This window comes from Oncorhynchus gorbuscha, linkage group LG02 (assembly GCF_021184085.1).
Source record: "Oncorhynchus gorbuscha isolate QuinsamMale2020 ecotype Even-year linkage group LG02, OgorEven_v1.0, whole genome shotgun sequence".
Classification (NCBI taxonomy): Eukaryota; Metazoa; Chordata; class Actinopteri; order Salmoniformes; family Salmonidae; genus Oncorhynchus; species Oncorhynchus gorbuscha.
The window spans coordinates 41026941-41052710 of NC_060174.1; the positions used below are offsets into that span (position 1 = coordinate 41026941).

The 25770-nt window shown below is 44.4% G+C and overlaps 1 protein-coding gene across 3 annotated transcripts in view; it reads left to right on the plus strand.

Moving 5' to 3' along the window:
- LOC124002179 (furin-like) overlaps positions 1–25770 on the plus strand; it is a 188652-nt gene that overhangs the window by 71135 nt on the left and 91747 nt on the right. For all 3 annotated transcript variants that reach the window (XM_046309524.1, XM_046309517.1, XM_046309532.1), the window contains one exon: positions 23694–23792. In XM_046309524.1, coding sequence (XP_046165480.1) covers positions 23694–23792 — 99 coding nt within the window. The remainder of the gene's footprint in view (positions 1–23693; positions 23793–25770) is intronic.

The following is a 25770-nucleotide window of genomic DNA, read 5'->3' on the forward strand; positions in this document are numbered from 1 at the left end:
CACACATTTTCTATGGGATTGAGGTCGGGGCTTTGTGATGGCCACTCCAATACCTTGACTTTCTGGTCCTTAAGCCATTTTGCCACAACTTTGGAAGTATGCTTGGGGTCATTGTCCATTTCGAAGACCCATTTGCGACTAAGCTTTAACTTCATAACTGATGTCTTGAGATGTTGCTTCAATATATCCAAATATTTGTCCTGCCTCATGATGCCATCTATTTTGAGAGGTGCACCAGTCCCTCCTGCAGCAAAGCACGCCCACAACATGATGCTGCCACCCCGTGCTTCACAGTTGGGATGGGGCTCTTCGGCTTGCAAGCCTCCCCCTTTTTCCTTCAAACAATGGTCATTATAGCCAAACAGTTCTATTTTTGTTTCATCAGACAAGAGGACATTTCTCCAAAAAGTATGATCTTTGTCCCCATGTGCAGTTGCAAACCGTAGTCTGGCTTTTTTATGGTGGTTTTGGAGCAGTGGCTTCTTCCTTGCCGAGGAACTTTCAGGTTATGATGATATATGACTGGTTTTACTCTGGATATAGATACTTTTGTGCCTGTTTCCTCCAACATCTTCACAAGGTCCTTTGCTGTTGTTCTGGGATTGATTTGCGCTTTTCGTACCAAAGTACTTTAATCTCTAGGAAACAGAACGAGCCTCCTTCCTGAGCGGTATGACGGCTGCGTGGTCCCATGGTGTTTATACTTGCATACTATTGTTTGTACAGATGAACGTGGTACCTTCAGGCGTTTGGAAATTGCTCCCAAGGATGAACCAGACTTGTGGAGGTCTACAATTGTTTTTCTAATATCTTGACTGATATCTTTTGATTTTCCCATGATGTCAAGCAAAGAGGCACTGCATTTGAAGGTAGGCCTTGAAATACAGCCACAGGTACACCTCCAATTGACTCAAATTATGTTAATTAGCCTATCAGAAGCTTCTAAAGCCATGACATAATTTTCTAAGCTGTATAATGGCACAGTCAATTTAGTGTATGTAAACTTCTGACCCACTGGAATTGTGATACAGTGAATTATTAATGAAATAATCTGTCTGTAAACAATTGTTGAAAAAAATACTTGTCATGCACAAAGTAGATGTCCTAACCGACTTGCCAAAATATAGTTTGTTAACAAGAAATTTGTGGAGTGGTTGAAAAACGAGTTTTAATGACTCCAACCTAAGTGTATGTAAACTTCCTACTTCAACTGTATTCTTTCCTTCCGTTCACTAATTTGTCATCATTACCACATACACGCACACTCTTAATTTATCTAGATGGCTAACAAGAGGTTATCGTACATACACAGGCTCAATGCTTCTCACTGATGCAATCCCATCTGTAGTCATTGATTGATCGACTGAATCTGGTTTAAAATCAATAGGACAGTTCTCTGAGTGCTTGGCTATAGATTTCTCATAGAAAACTAGGCCCTCTACTAACGAGGCTTCAGCTCTCTTTTGAGAGATAGACAGAAAGAGAGAGATGGATAGAAGGAACGAGAGACAGAGACATGGAAAGAGAGATAAAAACAGAGATACAGAGAGAGAAAGTTAGTGATTACTGGGGCTGTACTGGGTGAACGGATTGCATACTGTTCACATCACAATAGTTCTGAAACTTTTGACATTGCCATCCAGGCAACACAGTGCCTCCAGGCTTATTCTGTACAGGTAGTGACACTCAGTGCCTGCGAGACTGAAATAATCTAGCTAGACACTCACACACACCAGGACGTTTCTACAAGGTAGTGTTTCATAATATAATTTTACATTTTTAAAGTGGAGTGTTTGTGTCATCAAACGTATTTCTAACACCAGTCAAATCCCAAAGAACAGTGATGAGTGGTCAGGAGGGTGTTTTTGTCCCTTCCATTGACAAACAGTGCATTCAGGAAAGTATTCAGACCCATGGGCTTTTTCCACATTTTGTTATGTTACAGCCTTATTCTAAAATGTATTATGTTGTTATTCTCATCAACCTACACACAATACCCCAAAATGTCGAAGGTTTTAGAATTCTTTGCAAATGTATAAAAGATTAAAGAATGTAATATCACATTTACATAAGTATTCAGACCCTTTACTCAGTACTTTGTTGAAGCACCTTTGGCAACGATAAAAGCCTCAAGTCTTCTTGGGTATGACGCTACAAGCTTGGCATACCTGTATTTGGGGAGTTTTTCCCATTCTTCTCTGCAGATCTTCTCAAGCTCTGTCAGGTTGGATGGGGAGTGTCGCTCATCAGCTATTTTCGGATCTCTCCAGAGATGTTCAATCGGGTTCAAGTCCGAGCTCTGGCTGGGCCACTCATGGACATTCAGAGACTTGGCCTGAAGCCACTGCTGCATTGTCTTGGCTGTGTGCTTAGGGTTGTTGTCCTGTTGGAAGGTGAACCTTCACCCCAGTCTGAGATCCTGGGCGCTCTGGAGCAGGTTTTCATCAAGGATCTCTCTGTACTTTGCTCCGTTCATCTTTCCCTCGATCCTGACTAGTCTCCCAGTCCCTGCCGCTGGAAAACATCCCCACAGCATGATGCTGCCACCACCATGCTTCACCGTAGGGATGGTGCCACGTTTCCTCCAGATGTGACCCTTGGCATTCAGGCCAAAGAGTTTCATTAGACCATAGAATCTTGTTCCTCATGGTCTAAGAGTTCTTTGGGTTCATTTTGCGTGCTGTAGTGCCTTTCAATGAGGAGTGGCTTCCGTCTGGCCACTCTACCATAAAGGCCTGATTAGTGTAGTGCTGTAGACATTGTTGTCCTTCTGGAAGTTTATCCTATCTCCACAGAGGAACTCTGGAGCTCTTTCAGATTGACCAAGTAATGATGGTCATCCCCCTGACCAAGGCCTTTCTCCCCTGATTGCTCAGTCTGGCTGGGCGGCCACCTCTAGGAAGAGGTGGTTCCAAACTTCTTCAATTTAAGAATGATGGAGTGTGTGTTCTTAGGGACCTTCAATGCTGCAGACATTTTTTGGTACCCTTTCCCAAATCTGTGCCTCGACACAATCCTGTCTCGGAGCTCTACGGACAATTCCTTCGACCTCAAAGCTTGGTTTTTGCTCTGACATGCACTGTCAACTGTGGGACCTTATATAGACAGGTCTGTGCCTTCCCAAATCATGTCCAATCAATTGAAATTACTACAGGTGGACTCCAATCAAGTTATAGAAACATGTCAAAATCAAATCAAATAACATTTTGTTTGGTCACATACACATATTAATCTAAATGCTTGTTGCGGGCTGTGCAGCCTGCAGTTGCGGGCGGTGCAGTTGCCGTACCAGGCAGTGATACAGACCGACAGGATGCTCTCAATTCTGCATCTGTAGAAGTTTGTGAGGGTTTTAGGGGTCAAGTCAAATTTCTTCAGCCTCCTGAGGTTTCAGATCGTCAGTGATATGTACGCCGACGAACTTGAAGCTTTTCACCTTCTCCACTGCGGTCCCATCGATGTGGATAGGGGCGTGCTCTCTCTGCTGTTTCCTGAAGTCCACGATCCGCTCCTTTGTTTTGTTGACATTGAGTGAGAGGTTATTTTCCTGGCACCACTCTCCCAGGGCCCTCTTTTCCTCCCTGTAGGCTGTCTCGTCACTGTTGGTAATCAGGCCTACTACTGTTGTGTCATCTGCCAACTTGATAATTAAGTTGGAGACTTGCGTTGCCACGCAGTCATGGGTGAACAGAGAGTACAGGAGGGGCTGAGTATGCACCCTTGTGGGGCCCCTGTGATAAGGATCAGCAAAGTTGTTGCCTACCTTCACCACTTTGGGGCAGCCCGTCAGGAAGTCCTGTACCCAGTTGCACAGGGCGGGGTTCAGACCCAGGGCCCCGAGCTTAATGATGAGCTTGGAGGGTACTATGATGTTGAATGCTGAGCTATAGTCAATGAACAGCATTCTTACATAGGTATGCCTCTCGCCCAGATGGGATAGGGCAGTGTGCAATGCGATGGCGATTGCATTGTCTGCTGATCTATTGGGGCGGTAAGCAAATTGAAGTGGGTCTAGGGTGTCAGTTAAGGTAGAGGTGATATGATTCTTAACTGGCCTCTCAAAGCACTTCACGGTGACAAAAGTGAGTGCTACAGGGAGATAGTCATTTAGTTCAGTTACCTTTGCTTTCTTGGGTACAGGAACAATGGTGGACATCTTGAAGCAAGTGTGGACAGCAGACTGGGATAGGGAGAGATTGAATATGTCTGTAAACACTCCAGCCTGCTGGTCTGCGCATGTTCTGAGGACGCGGCTAGGGATGCCGTCTGGGCCGGCAGCATTATGAGGGTTAACGTCTTACTGACGTCGGCCACGGAGAACGAGAGCCCACAGTCCTTGGTAGCGGTCCGTGTCGGTGGCACTGTGTTATCCTCAAAGCGGGCGATGAAGGTGTTTAGCTTGTCCGGAAGCAAGACATTGGTGTCTGCAACGTGGCTGGTGTTCCTTTTGTAGTCCGTGATTGTCTATAGATCCTGCCACATACGTCTCGTGTCTGAGCTGTTGAATTGCGACTCCACTTTGTCTCTGTACGGATGTTTTTCCTGTTTGATGTCCTTACGGAGGGAATAACTACACTGATTCTCGACCTGAGCTCGTCTACTTTATTATCCAGAAACTGAACATTAGCGAGTAATATACTCAGAAGCGGTGGACGGTGTGTACGCCATCCAAATACCTCTTCTCGCCGGCGGTGTTTTGGTTCAGCCTCTGGAATAAGTTCAATTGCCCTGGGGGTAACGAACAAAGGATCCATATCGGGAAAGTCGTATTCCTGGTCATAAGGATAGTGAGATACTGCCCCTCTGATATCCAAAAAGTTATTTCCGGCCATATGTAATAACAGCAAAACAATTCTGGGTTAATAATGCAAGAAATAACACCCCAAAAAATCAAAATACTGCAAAGTTGCTTAGGACCTAGAAGGGGAACTGCCATAAATATCAGCGCTGTCATACATAGGATGATCAATTGAAACAGGATACACCTGAGATCAATTTCAAGTCTCATAGCAATGGGTCTGAATACTTATGTAAATAAGGTATTTCTGTTTAGTTTTTTTTTTTTATACATTTGCAAAAACCTTGTTTTTTTTCGCTTTGTCATTATGGGCTATTGTGTGTAGATTGAGGAAACAAATTAATTTCATATTTGTTTAGAATAAGGTTGTAATGTAACAAGATGTGGAAAAGGGGAAGGGGTCTGAATACTTTCCGAATGCACTATATGTTATATGTTGGAAAGAATGTATGTGTTTGAGTACTCTCATGAGTTGAAGTACTCTCATGTTAGCATGAAACAGGGCTGAAGGTTAAAACAGTTTCAGTATGCTAGCATTTGTTCCAATTAATGGTTGATCTGACACAACATGAAAATGTTTCACTGCACTTGACATATTCCAAACAATAAACACAGCTTTGAGTTAGAGATTTTGGCATTGCTTATACATTTAACCTGCTAAATAGTTGCATTTGTAAATTTGGAGTACTTTATTAGTAGGCTAAACGAATACAAACCTTAAATTGAGTGCTGGGGTACTCTTGTCCATCCCTAGTTAGAAATAAGTCCTTGTGAGACCTTTAAAGCCAGCTCCAAAGTAATACAAGCACATCAAATAATTATCCAAGTGCAGGAACATTTGAAAGGAGTAGAAATAGCTGCACACAGTTTCTCTCAAGCCTGTTTGATTTCCATTTTGAGTCTTGAATGTTCCTTCTCTGTATTTTTAGTGGCGCTTACTTCTCTTTTGAAGTTTCTCTGTCAGTGTTGTGTGTAGTTATCATAGCATTTATCAGATGTTTTATGTAGGCATTTAGCAGAAAAGGGGTGTTTTCATCTGGCTTTTCTCACTCCTTGAAGATATATGGGGTCAACAGAGTAAAACCCCCTGTGGCCAAAGCAGGAGCTAGCTACACATTCTGTTTCATATGCCAATGATGGAGAACTTCTCTCTCTCCCTCGCTCTCACACTTAGAAGGAATTACAGGGAGTAGCCTTCACCCCTCTCTCTCCTCTTGTCCCCAGACAAACCATTACTCTGTATAACATTGGAGCAACGATATAGGCTTGTGTGACATAGGCTTCTAATGCTACTGATAGGCTATAGGCTTAGGCTTACTGCTGTGAAGGTGTGTGTGTGTGTGTGTGTGTGTGTGTGTGTGTGTGTGTGTGTGTGTGTGTGTGTGTGTGTGTGTGTGTGTGTGTGTGTGTGTGTGTGTGTGTGTGTGTGTGTGTGTGTGTGTGTGTGTGTGTGTGTGTGTGTGTGTGTGTGTGTGATGTCGAGATGAATCCAACTCCCATTTAATATTCAATGCCCCAGTGAAGCAGGTTGAGAACTCAGTGTTTACTCATTTGGTTAGCATATTTCCAAACCCCATAGAGGGATTTAAGATTAAACATTCATCCCAGTGGGAACATTTTGAATTAGAAAAGGCTACATTGAGTATACAATGCGTTTCATCTGCCTTTCTCAAAATGTTTCTATTTCCCTCGATCCCTCCCCCTCACTATTAATTCCAATCTCCTCTTTACTCTTCCTCTCACTCTCTTTCACTCTCTTTCTCTGTTTTTGTTATATCTTTCTCTTCTCAGGACTGGTAATCTGTGTCATCATGGTATTCTAAACTCTGGTTCTGTGTGTGTTTGAAAGAGATACGTGGCAGGGAAGTTATCTATAGGTGTGTGTTTTCCTACCTTATCAGGACCAGAATGTCCTGACAAATCACCAGAAATGTCAGGACTTTTTTAATTTCCTGAATTTGTTACAATGCTATTTTAGGCTTGGGGTTAAGGTTAGGGTTTAGGAAAATAGGATTTTGAATGGGAATATATTATTACTCCGGGGAGGGAGGGAGATCTTGGTTTGTGTGTACTGTGAAATGAGGGATGATGAGGCTTTGTAGTGTGGGATGTGTGACATATGGCTGGCCAGGAGATAGAGGCTGGAGAACAGCAGTGGAGCTTCTCAGAATTCACACCTCTTTAGTCCATCTCTCCCCTCTTGTCTCCAATCTATCCCATCTCTCCCCTTCAAATCACCTCTCTTCCCTAATGTCTCCCCTCCTATCCTGTCCTCTCTTTTATATTATTTTCCCTCTCCAGTCCTTAGTTTCTTCCCCTCAAATCTCTCCCTCAGGTCTTTCCCCTCCTCTCTTCTTTCCCTCATCTCCTGCAGCAGACAGACAGCAGAATGGATTTGAAGCAGTCCAACTCATGATTTATCATTGGTCGTCCTGACTGTCACAGTCTCAGCTTCTAGTAATTAACCTTTTTCATTAGCCTCCCTTCGTTCTCCACTTCATTCTCTACTCAGTCTTCCCTTCACTGTTATGCACACATTTCACAATGCCACGGCGTTGTTTTTCTGACACCACTGAATGGTTCTCTATGTATGTATTCTGCCAGGTAATTCATTATGAACTGTCTCTTGTTACAGTGTTGCCCTGAATAACAGGTGTCATGGAAAGACAAAGCCCAGATCCAGATAGACATATGAAACACACTGGATTAGCTCTGAGGGAGCAACCAAACAATTAGTCTGGATTTCACAATAAACAATTAGCCTGCATTTCAAAGTGAATAATTAGCTTGCATTTCAAAAACACAATTAGTTTGCATTTCAAAATGAATAATTAGTGTTTCTGAGAGAAACCCTAGAGTTTCTGTTTTTTAATTTGTGCTTTAGTCAGTAGCCCACTTTGCACCTGTGTGTGTGTGTCGGGGTTTCCGTTATCCGGTAATTGCTGGCTTTTGTCCGAAAATAAAACCCAATGAAAGCTGATAATTAAAATATTGTTGCCGGCCAAATTTACCGGGAGAAAAAACAACGGTAGGCAGGCTATCAGCATGCCACCCACAGGGTTGGGGAGTAACGGATTACAAAAAACGAATTACATGTAATCTGTTACATGTAAGGGAATACAAAAATACGGTAACTGTAATTCGTTATGTTACCAGCAAAAATACTGTAATCAGATTACAGATACTTTTGAAATTCTAGATGATTACTAGAGGATGTTTGTAAAAATGTATATTTTACACTTCTCTGTCTCAATCACATTCAAATCAGCATTGAAAGAAGGCGCAAGTTTAAATTTGTTCCACCTGAGCGAGTCTGACCACAAGTCAGAGACCACTCTGATGACACACCACATGTGTTTGATGGATTCTGGGAAAAGAGCAGGGATAGCTTTTGTAGGATACAGTCCAAGCTATGCCTTCCAATGGTGGGACTGCTGTTGGCATCCAAAGATTATCCAATTTGAATAAACGCTTGGAGGTAAGGATGACAGTAGTGGTGTAGTCTATGGCGATATGTATATCACTTATTATTCATATCTACATAGCGCATTGATGTGAATCACACTGCTGCTCTCTCATTTAGCTATTTGCTGTCACGAATCCCGCTTTCCGAGTCTGTGTTTGCCTGTGTTTCTGTCCTGGAGTGTGTTTCCGGTGTCCTGGAACACACCCTGTCTGGTTGCCGGGCGAATTAGCTTGTTTGGAGATGATGTTCACCCGCACCTGTATCCCATCAGTAATCTGCACACCTGTCCTGATCATCACCTCTCCCCTTCAAAAGCTCTGACCTGACATCCATTCCCTGCCGGATCGTTAGCCATGAACAGTATGTTGTGCCATAGTATCAGCCTCAAGTTGGATATTTTTTTTTTATTTTTTTTTTTACGTATTGCTTGTCTTAAACTGGGAGGATGCGGTTCATTTCTTTTACAGTGTGGGTTAGTTCTTGATCTGCAGCCCTACTCTTACGCCACAGATAAGGATAGGATAGCTTTTGTTATTGAGCTGCTGCGTGGTAGAGCTCTGGAATGGGCTTCAGCTGTTTGGGAACAACGGGACACATGCATGACGTCATACCAGGGTTTCACGGCAGAGATGAGAAAGCTTTTTGACCATCCAGTCTGAGGTAAGGATGCAGCTAAACGTTTGTTCTCTCTTCGCCAAGGAGCTCGCAGTGTGGCAGACTTTGTGATAGAATTCAGGACATTGGCTGTGGAGAGTGGTTGGAATGAGGAATAACTACAAGCGTTTTTTTTTACCAGGGGTTGTCGGAGCAACTCTAGGACGAGCTGATCTCCTATCCAGAGCCTAGTGACCTAGATAGTTTGGTCACCTTAGCTATTCGGGTAGATAATAGAGTCTGAGAGAGAAGGAGGGAGAAGCAGTGGGGTCCATCTAATCAATCTGAGACTCGGTTACCATTCGGGTCAGGAAGTGGACCAGAACGGGTTGATCATTTTCCCTCACACGGGATTAGTGGAGGAGTCCTGCCACCAGATCCTGAACCTATGCAAGTGGGCCGACACGGGTTAACTAAGGACGAGCGCCAACGTAGACGTGAGACCAACAGCTGCCTCTACTGTGGTAGTTCGGGACATTACATCTCCGTTTGTCCTCAGCGCTTGTTAAACTGCTCTGCTCGTTAAGTTTGGGAGGTTTGTTAGCGAGCCAGTTTCAACCTCTCAAGAGCCCTGTCAGACCTCGTTTTCCTGCTACCCTCATAAATAAGAATCAGAGTTTAGCGATTAACGCTTTCATCGATTCAGGTGCCGATGACAGCTTCATTGATGCCGACTTAGTGGAACAGCTGGGGCTTTCCAAGGAGCAATTACCGGAAGCCATTGCAGCAACCACTCTGAACGGCAGTAGTCTGGCACGGATCACTATGAGGACTGAACCGGTTAAGATGTTGTTGTCGGGGAATCATTCAGAGGTTATTTCTTTTTTCATTTTGCCCCCATGTTCCTCTGGTTCTTGGATACCCCTGGCTAAGAGAACACAATCCTTCGTTCGATTGGGTGACTGGTAAGGTAACTAATTGGAGCATTGAGTGCCATGCTAACAGCCTCAGGACTGCCTGTTCTCATGCTGTCCCCAGTCGGGTCATTGAGTCTGCTCCTCCTGATTTGTCCCTGGTTCCTGAAACATATCATGAGTTGGGTGAGGTGTTCAGTAAGCAGAAGGCTCAGTCACTTCCTCCCCACCGACCTTATGATTGTACAATTAAGCTGTTCCCTGGAGCTGCCTTTCCCAAGGGACGGTTATACAGTATTTCTCGACCTGAGCGGGAAGCCCTGGAGACCTACATAAAGGAGTCTCTTGCTGCAGGTCTCATTCGTCCCTCGTCATCACCCCTGGGAGCTGGATTTTTTTTGTGAGTAAGAAGGATGGCTCTCTTCGACCGTGTATTGATTATCGGGGGTTGAATGATATTACGGTCAAGAACAAGTACCCCTTGCCCTTGATGAGCTCCGCTTTCGATTCTTTACAGGGTGCTACTGTGTTTACGAAGCGTGATATACGCAATGCGTATCATCTGGTTCGGATCAAAGAGGGGGACGAGTGGTTGACTGGATTCAATACACCTATGTGACATTTCGAGTACCAGGTGATGCAGTTTGGACTTTCCAACGCTCCAGCAGTGTTCCAAGGTTTGGTGAATGACGTGCTGAGGGATATGATCGGTCTGTTTGTGTTCGTTTACCTGGATCACAACCTGATTTTCTCCAAGGAGCTTTCCAGCCACATCCAGCATGTTAAGCAGGTCCTGCAGCGGTTATTGGAGAACCGTCTGTTTGTGAAGGCAGAGAAGTGTGATTTTCACGCCCACACTACATCCTTCCTCGGGTACATCATCTCCAGGGGTGAGATCAAGATGGACCAAGAGAAGGTTCGGGATTGGGCCCGGCCCGGTACGAGATTGCAGCTCCAGAGATTCCTGGGATTTGCAAACTTCTATCGTAGGTTTATCCGTGATTACAGCTGGGTGACCGCCCCTTTAACTGCTCTGACGTCGTGCACCAGAATTTTCTGTTGGACTCCTGAGGCAGATCGAGCATTTCTGAACTTGAAGAGCCGATTCACCAACGCGCCGATTCTCCCTCAACCTGACACTTCCCGTCAATCTGTTGGTGAGGTGGACGCGTCTGATGTGGGGGTGGGCGCCATCCTGTCCTAGCGTAGCTCCACTGACGGTAAACTCCATCCGTGCGCCTTCTACTCTTGTCGTCTTTCACCAGCTGAGAGAAACTACGATGTGGGTAACCGGGAGCTTCTCGCTGTGAAGCTTGCCTTGGAGGAGTGGCGTCACTGGTTGGAGGGAGCGGAGCAACCGTTTGTGGTCTGAACTGACCACAAGAATATGGCTTACGTGCAATCGGCTAAACGTCTCAACTCCCGTCAGGCCAGGTGGGCTTTGTTTTTTGGACACTTCAATTTTTCCCTGACGTTCCGACCTGGGTCGAAGAACGGCAAAGCGGACGCCTTGTCCCGGATGTTCTCCAAGACGGATGAGAGTGGGGCCAAGACTGAGACGATTCTTCCCCAGAACATTGTCGTGGGAGCTGTTACATGGAGGATCGAGGAGGATGTGATGGCGGCCCTTCGGACGCAGCCCGGCCCCGGTAACGGTCCACCCGGTCGGTTGTTCATGCCTGAGTCGGTCCGTTCTGCTGTTCTTCAGTGGTCCCACCAGCAAGATAACTTGTCACCCTGGCGTTGCTCGGACTATGGCGCTACTGCGCAGATGATTTTGGTGGCCTGCCATGGGAGAAGATACCCGGAGGTTTGTTGCCGCATGTCCTGTTTGTGCTCAGAACAAAAGTACCAATCGGCCCAGCTCTGGGCTTCTTCACCCCCTACCTATTCCTCGGCGACCTTGGTCGCATCTGGCCCTGGATTTTGTCACGGGATTGCCCCCTTCTGTTGGGAACACGGTCATTCTGACCATCGTGGACAGATTCAGCAAGTTTGCTCATTTTGTCCCTCTCTCCAAGCTTCCTTCTGCCACGGAGACGTCTGAGATCCTGGTTAGGGAGGTTTTCAGGGTCCACGGATTGCCCAGTGACATTGTTTCTGACCGTGGTCCTCAGTTTACCTCTGCTGTCTGGAGATCCTTCTGTTTGGCCATTGGAGCTACAGTCAGTCTCACTTCTGGATTTCACCCACAATCTAATGGTCAGGCAGAGAGAGCCAACCAGAAGATGGAGTCCACGCTGCATTGTCTCCTCTGATCCCACCTCTTGGTCATCTCAATTACCTGGGTCGAATATGCCCATAATACCCTTCCTTCATCTGCCACTGGGATGTCCCCCTTCCAATGCCTGTACGGATACCAACCTCCCTTGTTTCCTTCTCAGGAGAGGGATCTTTCGGTTCCTTCTGTCCAGGCCCACATTCGTCGTTTCCACCGGACCTGGCATCGGGCCAGGAAGGTCCTCCTTAGAGTTTCTGACCGGTATCAGATCCAGGCGAATCGTCGCCATATTCCTGCTCCCGCTTATACCATCAGAGATAAGGTTTGGTTGGCTACACAGGACCTTCCTCTACGGACTGAGTCGAGGAAACTGTCACCAAAGTTCATTGGTCCGTTTGTGGTGGAGAGAATCATTAACCCTGTTGTGGTCCGACTCAAATTGCCGGCAACACTTTGAGTACACCCCACCTTTCATGTCTCCTGCCTCAAGCCGGTTCTCCTCAGTCCTCTGTTGCCTCCTCGTCCTCCTCCTCCTCGGATGATCGGAGGTGGTCCTGCCTACACTACACGGTGCGCCGCATAATGGATTCCAGACGGCGGGGTCATAATGGATTCCAGACGGCGGGGTCGAGGTTTCCAATATCTCGTGGATTGGGAAGGATATGGTCCAGAGGAGAGGAGTTGGATTCCTCGGCGTCAGATCCTTGATGACGACCTGCTTCGTGACTTCTACCGCCTCCACCCTGGCGCTCCAGGTAGTCTGCCCGGTGGCGTTCGTCGGAGGGGGGGGGTACTGTCACGAATCCCGCTTCCTGAGTCTGTGTTTGCCTGTGTTTCTGTCCTGGAGTGTGTTTCCGGTGTCCTGGAACGCACCCTGTCTGGTTGCCAGGCGAATTAGTTTGTTGGGAGATCGATGTTCACCCGCACCTGTATCCCATCAGTAATCTGCACACCTGTCCTGATCATCACCTCTCCCCTTCAAAAGCTCTGACCTGACATCCATTCCCTGCCGGATCGTTAGCCATGAACAGTATTTTGTGCCATAGTATCAGCCTCAAGTTGGATATAAATTTTTTTATATTTGTTTTGTTAACGTATTGCTTGCCTTAAACTTACCTCCGTTTGTTCTGTCTTCAGTTACTCACCTGGATCATTTACCCCATTTCCGCCTGGTCGTAGGAGGATTCCACTACCCCATTGGATCCACCAATTTACTCCCATCAACTCACCACCGCTGCCCACTATTCCACCTGGATATAATATCTACCCATTCACGTGTAAATAAATACTCACCTTCTTCCTACTCTCCTTATCCTGGTCTGCTTCTGGGTTCGATTTTGAAAGAACGTGACATTTGCGCCTTACGTGGATGGCTGTTCACAAATCTAAATGTGCATTTGAACCCAATATTGGTTGAATTCAAGAAGTTTACACTGCCTATCAATCTTCTTTTTTTTAAACCAGTGGACAGCCAATGGAAAATGCACTCTTGCAACAGCTGCATAGCGCGGATCCCAGCCTATGGAATAAAAGTGGGGCTTTTATTGCTCAATCTAATTCATGCTGATAAAACACTTTTGATAGACTTAAAGGGGCAATCTGTAGTTGCTACATCAATTTTTGGACTTATAAATTATATATATTAATGTAAAGATAGAATTAAATCATTATTATATGAAGTAGAAAGCGATGGGTTAGAAGAAGCCTACATAACCAACCCATAAAGTAAAATGTAACATCCATATAAGGCCAGCTATGTAAACTTTAACATTGATTTATCCTGCAATAGGTGTCGTTCAATTGGCAACATACATTTTTGTCTTCTTCTAATGCCTCTTAAGGGGAAAGTAATCTAAAAGTAACTGAATAATCAGATTACGTTACCGAGTTTGGGTAATCCAAAAGTTACGTCACTGATTACAATTTTGGACAGGTAACTAGTAACTGTAACGTATTACATTTAGAAAGTAACCTACCCAACCCTGGCCACCAACCACTTTACAATGTGAGCTGGAGGCTGTATGCATTTTGAAAACATACTTAATTGTTTGCAACCTGAATGTTTTACTTCATATTATGAAGCATGTCTTACCTTGCTTCAAAATCTGACCATAGAAACATGTAGGGAATTCTTTTTTAAATACTTCATAGGAGGAGCATGAGTTTCAAGTTTGGGGATGCATTCACTTTATACTACTACCATTTCTACCGATCTGCGTGCCAGTTATGATTTTCCTAATACACATTTTTGTGGAACAGTTTTATTTCAATAATAACGTTTTTGTTTCTCAATCATTGTCACATGGTTAATCATAAAAATCTTAAAATTATATAAAACGGCATTCAGTTGGTGTCTATTCCACAAGTAACCACCGGCTAAATCTATGACGTTAAAATGCCTATTTACTCTGTTCGATCTAACTGCACAATCCACTGTCTCATGGGCCCAGCCATGCACTTTATTAACTTGATGTCACAAAGGGGAGACCAAAGCGCAGCGTGATTAGAATACATTCTTATTTATTGAAGGAAGAACACGAAGAACACTTAAACAAAAACAACAAAAACGACCGCTAATACCAATGAGTGCAGACACAGGCAACTAGACATAGACAATAACCCACGAACCACAATACAAAACAGGCTACCTAAATATGGTTCCCAATCAGAGACAACGACAAACACCTGCCACTGATTGAGAACAATATCAGGCCAAAACACATAGAAACAGACTTAACTAGACATGCAACATAGAATGCCCACTGAAATATTAACCCTGACCAAACATATAAACAAACAATGCAAATAATGGTCAGAGTGTGACACTTGATCTCCACTATAAAAACATATAGACATTATCTCACATTTCTTTCAGACTAACATTTAGTTTTCAACAGCTGAGTTTGAATTAAACCTTGGTATCTGTCTCTCCAACATTTGCAACATTGTTTCAATATTCAAATATTCCAGCTATCCCATAGTAATGGATGTGTCGGGACGAGACAGACAGGCAGGCAGCGTTTCTTAGCCAGTCAAAATCATGAATCAGCTGGCATCATTTTTATGGATATATACAAAGAAATGTCAATTGAAAAAGGTCAAATTAAACGAAGTGCATCTAGTTTGCAGTCTTTCCAGCTTCATTTTGAAGTTATTGTATTAGCTGTGTTTGTTGGCTAGCTCCTCTGGACAACAGTGTCCTAACGAGAGAGCACATTTTCTATGCCAGGCGAAATACCGCCTCATTAGCTCATTGTTATGTATCCAAATAAATGTCACTAGAAAACAGCTTAAAAATGCAAATGCGGCTACTTTGCTGTTATTCTGGCTGCACTTTTTTGACACGACTGTAAATTAGCCGTAGTTGGCTAGCTAGCAAGCAAGGGATGAAAAAAATGTCTCACCATTTTTCATTATTCTCAAGACACGTTATCTAAACACATATTTTAGATGCTTTTCACTGAAAGATGCAACTCAATAATCAGCAAGGACTTTTGCCACACATGCTGCCTATGAAAGACTTCCTCATATGCCATCGTTCTCCTGTTGTAATCCTAGTCATACAGTATTAGCAACCCATACTAAATTGCTCCATCTTTAGATTCACCATCTTTCGAAGTTTCTAACTGAGATATTCATCTCTGTCATATACCGCTCTCATCAGGTGCAGTGTTTAGAATGTTTTTTTCCCCACTAATTGCATTTTGGCAAATGTTTCAAAATGACTTTTTATTGGCTGCTTCCTTACAGGAGTTGCATGTCCTGTTAAGATGAATTACCATAATCTAAATGTGATTTCTGTCATTCTGAGCACTGTTGGTGGACACCACGATGGGTTACGCATCCAATACATATGGATCCGGTAAATATCTCAAATGGCAGATAAATGTAAATCTTCCCGGTCACATTTTCCTATCGGAAACCCTGGTGTGTTTGTGTGTGTGCATTTAGTACGTACGTCCATGATAAGAACAACAAAAGCGCAATCAATGAGCAATTCAGCAGATACATTTCTTTGGGATGTGCAGTGTGCGTGTACGTCAATGCATGTGTGTGTGAGTGACTGTGAGGGCACACAACATTAAAAAGCACAGCGACAGCAGTCAATGAGCTACGACTGTGAAGCTGACATTTCCAACTCTGGAGAGTGGCTGACTAAACACTGACTCATCCTGCTGTGTGTGAGAGGGTTTGTGTAGGATGTGAATGTTGATGTGCATTGGGCTGGCTTTGCTTATGGAGGGTAGGGTATAACACACAACCTGAATTAAAGTGCATAGTGGTTAAAGTGAATTACAGATATTATCATCTCTACCCAACAATTGAGACCAATGTTCTTCCTTAAGAGATAGACATGATTGACACAGTCTCCAATAATCTAGATAGGCTGCTGTGCACTCCCCCTGCTCAGGCACCAGGAAATAGGCTCAGTCTCAGTCAATCCAGCCACTGTGGGCAGGCTGAGCCAAACTACCAAGAAGAGGGTCTCTGGCTGATTAACTAACTACCACATCTGCCAACATCCCCCCAGAACACACACACACGTGTGATTGTGAAATAAGGGCTCAGACTGAGCAGCTCTGTCAGGCACCACTGAGCTGGAGCCAATCCCCAGAGGCCAATATTGACTCTGTCACAGAGAGTGGAGGCCAGCATACCTCTGGAGGAGAGGACAGAACAGAAGACAGAATAGGTCTGACACACACACACACACCAGGACATTGAGTCAGGTTATTAAGTCAGGTAGCGTTGTATTATGTTCATTACCTTAACAGACAGAAATCATGTGCTCTGCAATGGACTAAAACAGAATAACTGATGGAGATTAGCCAGAATCTCAGCTGTTGTATATTCAGTTCTGCTTGAGCGAGAGGGGAAGCGAAAGAGAGACATGGGCAAAACAAGAGTGGGAACAAGAGATTGGGAGACAGTGGGTGGAGAGAGGGGGGACAATCAGAGAGAGTGAGAGAGATACAGAAAAGAGAGCGGTAGAAAGAGGTAGAGATAGTCAGAAAACAGTGAGAGCGCAAGAAAGAAGAAGCAGAGAAGGAGAGCGTTTAAGGAAAAAGGCCATTTTAAGCTTGGGAATTAGGTTTAAGAGTTAGGTTAGAATTGGGGTTAGGTTTAGCTTTTTGGGTTAGGTGTTAATGTGGATGCTACCATGATTACAGATAATCATTAATGAATTGTAAATAATGATAAGTGAAAAAGTTACCAATGCATAAATATCATACCCTCCAAGAAAATCCTACCCTTCCCTGTTCTCAGTAATTGTGAGAGGTTAGCATGTTTTGGAAGGATGGTGTTTGTGCATCTAACGATTCATTCATGATTATCTGTAATCATGGTAGCATCCACATCATGGTAGCATCATGGTAGCATCCACACAAACCCCTAGAGTAGATGTCTGAGGGCCTGCGGAAATCTAATTGTCATAAGGTGAATGCACCAATTTGTAAGTCGCTCTGGATAAGAGCGTCTGCTAAATGACTTAAATGTAAATGTAAATAATAACAAAATCACTATAAATATCTGTCAGTTTAAGCTTTTTTGCAAATCTACGCATCCACCTATGTCGTACTTCCTCATCTGCTGTGAAAGGTGACAGAACTGGATCTGTGTTTGTCAGACCATGAGACATCCCGCAAATCAGTCTTCTCACAAAATAATCTGTTGTGTCTGAGCGATTTGTCCTTCAAACTAAAGATGAGACTCTCACCAACACGATGGTGTTCTCCACTTTGCTCTATGGCCACAAGAATCTTAGGACTCTGAAGTCGGTTCAGCTGATCTGCCAACCTCTGTCTGTAGGGTCCGAACAGTTTGGGCTACACACTAATATGACCCCTCTGTGGAAAGGTGAGACTCTCACAAACACATACAGGGGGGCAAAAAAGTATTTATTCAGCCACCAATTGTGCAAGTTATCTCACTTAAAAAGAAGGTCATACCCCCCCCCCCAGCTTAGACAGGGTTTAGACTGTTATGGTTAATGTAGATGTGTTCAGAAACATATTCTTATTTACAAAAAAAGTCACTCCAAATTGCACAACACATTATTGACCATTAATGTCCGCTGGGCACAACATAATCCAAAACAAACTGTGTTTTTGTGTTTGTCCAAATGTATCCAGCAAGTTTGTGGAGTCACAAGCTTGATGTAGTCATTGCATGCTAGGAATATGGGACCAAATACTAAACCTTTGACAACATTTAATACACTATAAGTTAAATTGTCCAAACACTTATGACACCTTCATTAGTTGTATGTACAGGATACACATGGTATACACCGTCCAAACGAAATGCTTAATTGCAGGTTCCTTCTCGACAATGCAACAGCAATAATAAATAAAAGATAAGAATATGGAGATAAAGTAAATGGCTAGATACATAAATGAAATTCATTTCTAAATGGTAAAATAGATATGAATGAAAGCACCCTCAAAAGGTGACATTGTGACATTACTATCGCCTCATATAAAACATTAGATCTCAAATCCAAACTGCTGGAGTATAGAGCTAAAAAAGTGTTCCAAAACATTTGCACGAGGGAAGAGAGAGAGTGTGAGGTTTTCTCATTAGAGCAGCCAAGCCCCAGCGAAACAGGCACGTACAGGAATCATGAAGATAACATGCTTTAGAGTTTGACCAAATTATGGTTTTAGCCGCCCCAAAAATATAACGTTTTGATTGAGGTGACCAGGTAGAAGGTGCAGCTCGCACCAGTGCGACCAATTCCAAATTTAACTTGCACAGGCAAGTCGAGAGGTCGCAAAATGTGTCTAAAGGGTTGCAGTCTGGAGCCCTGGGTGTGTGTTTGTGTGTATGGGTCACCCTGTTGGTCTCCCTGTGGGTCTGTGTCTGTGCGTGCGTCTGTATCTGTGTGCTGTGATGCATGCAGTCTGTCAAATCTCTTTTTGTGTTCGTCCATATTTTGTATGATGTGTTTATGCTGTGAGTGTATTTAAAGACAAAGGTATGATTGGCTGCGTGACTGAGTTTGACTTGCTTCTTTGTGTGTTACTATAGTGATTCCTCTGAGGGCTCACACACGCTCTCTGTCAAATCAAATACATTTTAATTGGTCACATGCAGATGTGTGTGTGTGTGTGTGTGTGTGTGTGTGTGTGTGTGTGTGTGTGTGTGTGTGTGTGTGTGTGTGTGTGTGTGTGTGTGTGTGTGTGTGTGTGTGTGTGTGTGTGTGTGTGTGTGTGTGTGTGTGTGTGTGTGTGTGTGTGTGTGTGCGTCCAGACTGCTGTTCATTGAGGAGTGTAAAGGTCTCTGTATCTCTGACGCCGTCACTCAACAGATTGGCAGAATTAGTAATGATTCTGTGCTGATTCTCATCTCTGACACACATGAACACAACATGACTCAAACTACATGTATAGTACAGTATATCTTCAGCAAGATTATTTTCCTCTTATCTCTCTATTTCACAAACACACCTGAACGCACAGAGCATGAGTCTCGTACTGTCCATACTGTACTGACACACACACATCTCAGTGTGGATTCCAGTGCTGAGCCCCAGTCTCCTCAACATAGCAGGCAGGTCTCTCTGAGACTCCGCTTGAGATCCTATCAACGGGCCCTGAAGAACTGTAATATTCAATGTTTCTCGAAGGACATGGAGAGAAGTCGCCGATAGACATGGCTGCTTTGTTTTAGGCTCCTGAGCAACTTTCCAGTATTTTTAAATGTATTATGTTATTTCTCACGATATTAACCCAGAACGTTCTTTGCATTATTACATACAGCCAAAATAACTTTTGGATATCAGAGAGGCGGTAACTCATCAACATTTTGACCAGGAATACGACTTTCCTGAATTGGATCCTTTTTTGTACCTTCCAGGGCGATTTATCTTATCCCAGAGGCTGCTCCAAGACGCTGCCAGCAGAGAAGAGGTATTCAGAGTGGACTTTTAGTCGTGGCGTGCACACCATCCCCCGCTTCCGAGTATATTACTCACTAATGTTCAGTCCCAGACAATAAAGTAGACAAACTCAGGGCGAGGATCTCCTTCCAGAGAGACATCAGACACTGTAACATACTCTGTTTCATAGAATCATGTGTATGTTCCATGAACTAATGGTGTGATTATGATAATGTACAGGAACTCAACTCACAATGAAATGGGACCACATTACCTCCCTAGAGAACTTTCTTTGATTATCATCACAGCCGTGTATATCCCCCCTCATGGACACTGGACCTGGTGCAAACTGGAAACTGCATATCCTGAGGCCGCATTTATTGAAGCAAATCTGATGAAAATGCTACCAAAGTTCTATTAACAAATCGTACTCGCACTTCAAAAACTCCTGGCCATTGTTACTCTCCCTTCTGGGATGGCTACAAGGCCCTCCCCCGACCTCCCTTCGACAAATTAGATCATGACTACATTTTGCTCCTCCCTTCCTATAGGCAGAAACTCCAACAGGAAGTACCTGTGCTAAGGTTTATTCAACGCTGGTCTGACCAATCGGAATCCATGCTTCAAGACTGTTTTAATCAGACAGACTGGGACATGTTCCGGGTTGCCTCTGAGAATAACATTGACGTATACACTGACACTGTGACTGAATTTGTCAGGAAGTGTATAGGGGATGTTGTTCCCACTCTGACGATTAAAACCTATCCAACCAAAAACCGTGGATAGAAAGCAGCATTCGCGCAAAACTGAAAGTGCAAACCGCCGCTGTTAACCACGGCAAGGTGACTGGGAATATGATTGAATACAAACAGTCCACTTATGCCCTCCTCCGTAAGGCAATCAAACAGGAAACATGTCAGTCATACAAGGTGGAGTCGCTATTCAATGGCTCAGACAAGACGTGTGGCAGGGACTCCAGAAAATCACAGATTACAAAGGGAAAACCAGCCATGTCGCGTAACACAGTGCCGTTGACATGGGCCGCTCCCGAGAACTGTGAGCTCTTGTTCTCCGTGGCCGATGTTTTTTTATTTATTTTATTTCACCTTTATTTAACCAGGTAGACTAGTTGAGAACAAGTTCTCATTTGCAACTGCGACCTGGCCAAGATAAAGCATAGCAGTGTGAACAGACAACACAGAGTTACACATGGAGTAAACAATTAACAAGTCAATAACACAGTAGAAAAAAAGGGGGGGTCTATGTACAATGTGTGCAAAAGGCATGAGGAGGTAGGCGAATAATTACAATTTTGCAGATTAACACTGAAGTGATAAATGATCAGATGGTCATGTACAGATAGAGATATTGGTGTGCAAAACAGCAGAAAAGTAAATAAATAAAAACAGTATGGGGATGAGGTAGGTGAAAATGGGTGGGCTATTTACCAATAGACTATGTACAGCAGCAGCGATCGGTTAGCTGCTCAGATAGCAGATGTTTGAAGTTGGTGAGGGAGATAAAAGTCTCCAACTTCAGCGATTTTTGCAATTCGTTCCAGTCACAGGCAGCAGAGTACTGGAACGAAAGGCGGCCAAATGAGGTGTTGGCTTTAGGGATGATCAGTGAGATACACCTGCTGGAGTGCGTGCTACGGATGGGTGTTGCCATCGTGACCAGTGAACTGAGATAAGGCGGAGCTTTACCTAGCATGGACTTGTAGATGACCTGGAGCCAGTGGGTCTGGCGACGAATATGTAGCGAGGGCCAGCCGACCTAGAGCATACAAGTCGCAGTGGTGGGTGGTATATGTTGCTTTAGTGACAAAACGGATGGCACTGTGATAAACTGCATCCAGTTTGCTGAGTAGAGTGTTGGAAACCATTTTGTAGATGACATCGCCGAAGTCGAGGATCGGTAGGATAGTCAGTTTTACTAGGGTAAGCTTGGCGGTGTGAGTGAAGGAGGCTTTGTTGCGGAATAGAAAGTAAGTAACATATTTAAGCGTGTTAACCCTTGCAAGGCTGCCGGCCCAGACGGTATCCCTAGCCACGTCCTCAGAGCATGTGCAGAACAGCTGGCTGGAGTGTTTACGGACATATTCAATCTCTCCCTATCTCAGTCTGCATAAAACCCCAATAGATCCACGGATGAATCGTTCCCCATCACACTGCACACTTCCCTATCCCATCTGGACAATAGGAATACCTATGTAAGAACACTGTTCATTGACTACAGCTCAGCCTTCTACACCATAGTAGCCTCCAAGGGTCTTGGATTTCCTGATGGGCTGCCCCCAGGTGGTGAAGACAGGCAACACTTCCACTACGCTGATCTTCAACACAAGTGCCACCGAAGGGTTCGTGCTCAGCCCCCTCTACTCCCTGTTCACCTACGACTGTGTGGCCGCGCACAACTCCAACAACTTCATTAAGTTTGCTGATGACACGATGTGGTAGGCCTGATCACCAATGACAATGAGCCATCCTATAGGGGGAGGTCAGTGACCTGATAGTGTGGTGCCAGGACAACAACCTCTACCTCAACGTCAGCAAGACAAGGGAGCTGATCGTGGACTACAGGAAACAGAGAGCCGAGCATGCCCCCGTCCACTTCGACAGGGCTTTAGTGGAGCATGGTCCACACACACCAACCCAGTCGTGAAGAAGGCACAACAACGCCTCTGCCCCCTCAGGAGGCCCATCAAGATTTGGCATGGGCCCTAATATTCTCAAAGTTCTACAGCTGCACCATTTGAGAGCATCACCGCTTGGTATGGTAACTGTTTGGCATCCGACCGCAAGGCGCTACAGAGGGTAGTGCTTACGGCCCACTACATCACTTGTGCCATCCAGGACCTCTATACTAGCTGGTGTCAGGAAGGCCCTAAAAATGATCAAAGACTCCATCCACCCAAGTCATAGACTGTTCTCTCTGGTACTGCACTACAAGCGGTACCGGAGTGCCAAGTATAGGTCCATGAGGCTTCTAAATAGCTTCTACCACCTTCCCATTGCCTAATCACATTACCCCTACGTACCTCATTTACATTGTACCCTTGCACATCGACTAGGTACTGGTACCCAGCGTATATAGCCAAGTTATCGTTACTCATTGCGTATTTCTTCCTCGTGTTATTATAAAAAAATGAATAATTATTTTCCTCTCTGCATTTGGGAAAGGCCAGTAGATAAGCATTTCACTGTTAGTCTACACATTTGACATTTTAGTCACTTTTATCCAGAGCGAGTTACATCAACAGATTTCTTTTACCTATTCAGGTCAGGGATTTGAACCAGCAACCTTTCGGTTACTGGCCCAACGCTCTGAACCGCTAGGCTACCTGCGCCCAACGACACTTGTTGTTTACGAAGCATGTGACAAAGAGAATTTGATTTGAGCAGTCAGTGAAACATAACTCTGCAGGGATTTGGTACCAGTCAGATATTGCCAGACTGACAGTAAAGTTGGAGGCCACAGACAGAAGGAACTGTCCAACTGTGTGGAGGACAGATGAAGGGTGTAGTGTACAGAATATGCCTTCCCCTAGCCTTAAAAGCTATTTTATGAGTGAGTGGGATTGTGGACCCTGTCCGCAGGTACCACATTGGGACATTTCTGTGTCACTTGTCTGCAGGTACCACATTGGGACATTTCTGTGTCACGTGGCGGAGGTTTCGTAATGTATTTGTCTGTCTCTAGCTGTCTGAAAATGTCATGTGTGTGTACATGTATGCCCTCGTGCTATCGATGTGTTTCTTTGGTTTTCATTGGGACTTGATATCAGTATCTCCAATGTTCTTTTTCTGTGTCTGCAGGTGTTCGGGGATTATTATCACTTCCGTCATCACACCGTAGTGAAGAAATCCCTATCAGGCCACAGGGGAACATATGTCCGACTGCAGAAGGAACCACAGGTATGTTACTGAGTCATAAATATGCAAATGTCCCTCCAAACCACACAATAACAGCTGGACCTGTCTGTGTTTGCATTCTTATTTTGTGGCGCGTATTGATTTTATCCAAATGTTAATGAGAAGAGGAATCTTGACATTAGCCCATCTGTTACACAAGGACGTTCACAGAACCAGAAGTTTGCTTTGTTTAGGCAGCTGGCTGTAACTGCGCTCTCAGCTCTCTCGACAACAGAGAACAAGTATTTTTCACCTCAAAGTCTGCTTGTTCTATTCAAATCCTCCAGCATAATTGTGCATCAAAACTCTACTTTTCAAGTTCAGTTCCTCGAGCATGCTCTCATTCTGCCTTATGCAGTACAGTTACAGGCAGAACCGTATTGTTTGGATCAGTGTTCACTTAGTCAAAAATAACTATGACAAACGAATGACGATAACGAGACGAGATGCAATGCAAATGTTTTTGATAACTGTAGCAAATTAGTTTTCACTTTAGTTGACGAAAATGTGACGAGACGAGAATTCCACTTGAGACTAATGGACATTTCATTTGACAGGAAGCTCCTTCCTCTTTTTTCCCCCGGTCTGATGCATGGTGTGATTGAGCTTATCTGCACGGCTCTCCCACTCAGCTCCCGGGCGGGTCACTCCAGTCACTCGACAATCTTTTGATCTGATGCATAGCCAGGACACAATTGTAACTAACCTAAGCTTGAAACAATCGTGTTTACACTCTATTACGTGTAATTTAGTGTGCTGGGGTATTTGGGTAGAGATCAGGCCTTTTATGTACTACTACTACTGTAAATCTAAAGGGAGTTATCCAGATGCTCAATCTGGAGGACTCTTATGTTCCAAAAGCACAAATACAGATGTAGGATCTTCATTTGAGCCATTTTGCTACAGCAGGAAAATAATCCTGCGGCAAAAGGAAATGTAGATTACAATTATTGGAGAAAAAATGTGTAGGGGTTGAAGATACATTTTTCATTGGGGCAAATCAAGTCTGACATTTTAAAGTGGAAATTACAAACAAGCCTTTCTAAACCATGAATACACTACAAGTTTGCATTACAAAGGAGTAATTAAAAATGAGTTCCTACATCTGTATGCACCCTGATGAAAATGCTGGAAGAGCTTGACACAGCCCCAGGCTGTTGTGCCAACGCTGCTTTCTGGGCCCGGACAGTGTGTTAGCTTTAACCCTTGGCCCCTCCAGTCCTCAGGGCTTCTGGTAAAAACATCCCCTTAGCACAGATGAGTTGTTCCTCCAATTCGGTGCCTTTTGAAAGGAGTCACTTGGTGTAACTTTATCTTCATAAATTACTTTGTCAAAGCAACAAAATAACTAGGGCTTTACAATGATGGATAAAACTTGGAGAAATGATGGGGTCAAGTGGATTCAAATATTCCTAGAATCATAGAGGAAGGACATGTCAAAGTGCTGATTTTTGGCACTTTAGCAAGTCTTTATTTATATTAAAAATGAGGTTTAGGCCTCCTGGGTGGCGCAGTGGTTAAGGGCGCTGTACTGCAGCGCCAGCTGTGCCACCAGAGACTCTGGGTTCGCACCCAGGCTCTGTCGTAACCGGCCGCGACCGGGAGGTCCGTGGGGCGACACACAATTGGCATAGCGTCGTCCGGGTTAGGGAGGGCTTGGCCGGTAGGGCCTGTGGTGGGCCGGGCAAAGTGCGCGCCAACCAAGGTTGCCAGGAGCACGGTGTTTCCTCCGACACTTCCGGGTTGGATGCGTGCTGTGTTAAGAAGCCGTGCAGCTTGGTTGGGTTGTGTATCGGAGGACGCATGACTTTCAACCGTCGTCTCTCCCGAGCCTGTAAGGGAGTTGTAGCGATGAGACAAGATAGTGGCTACTAACAATTGGATACCACGAAATTGGGGAGAAAAGGGGGTAAAAAATCAATTGAAAAAATGAGGTTTATTCAATTCAATTCTTTGTCTGTTCTATACTAAAAGGCACTTC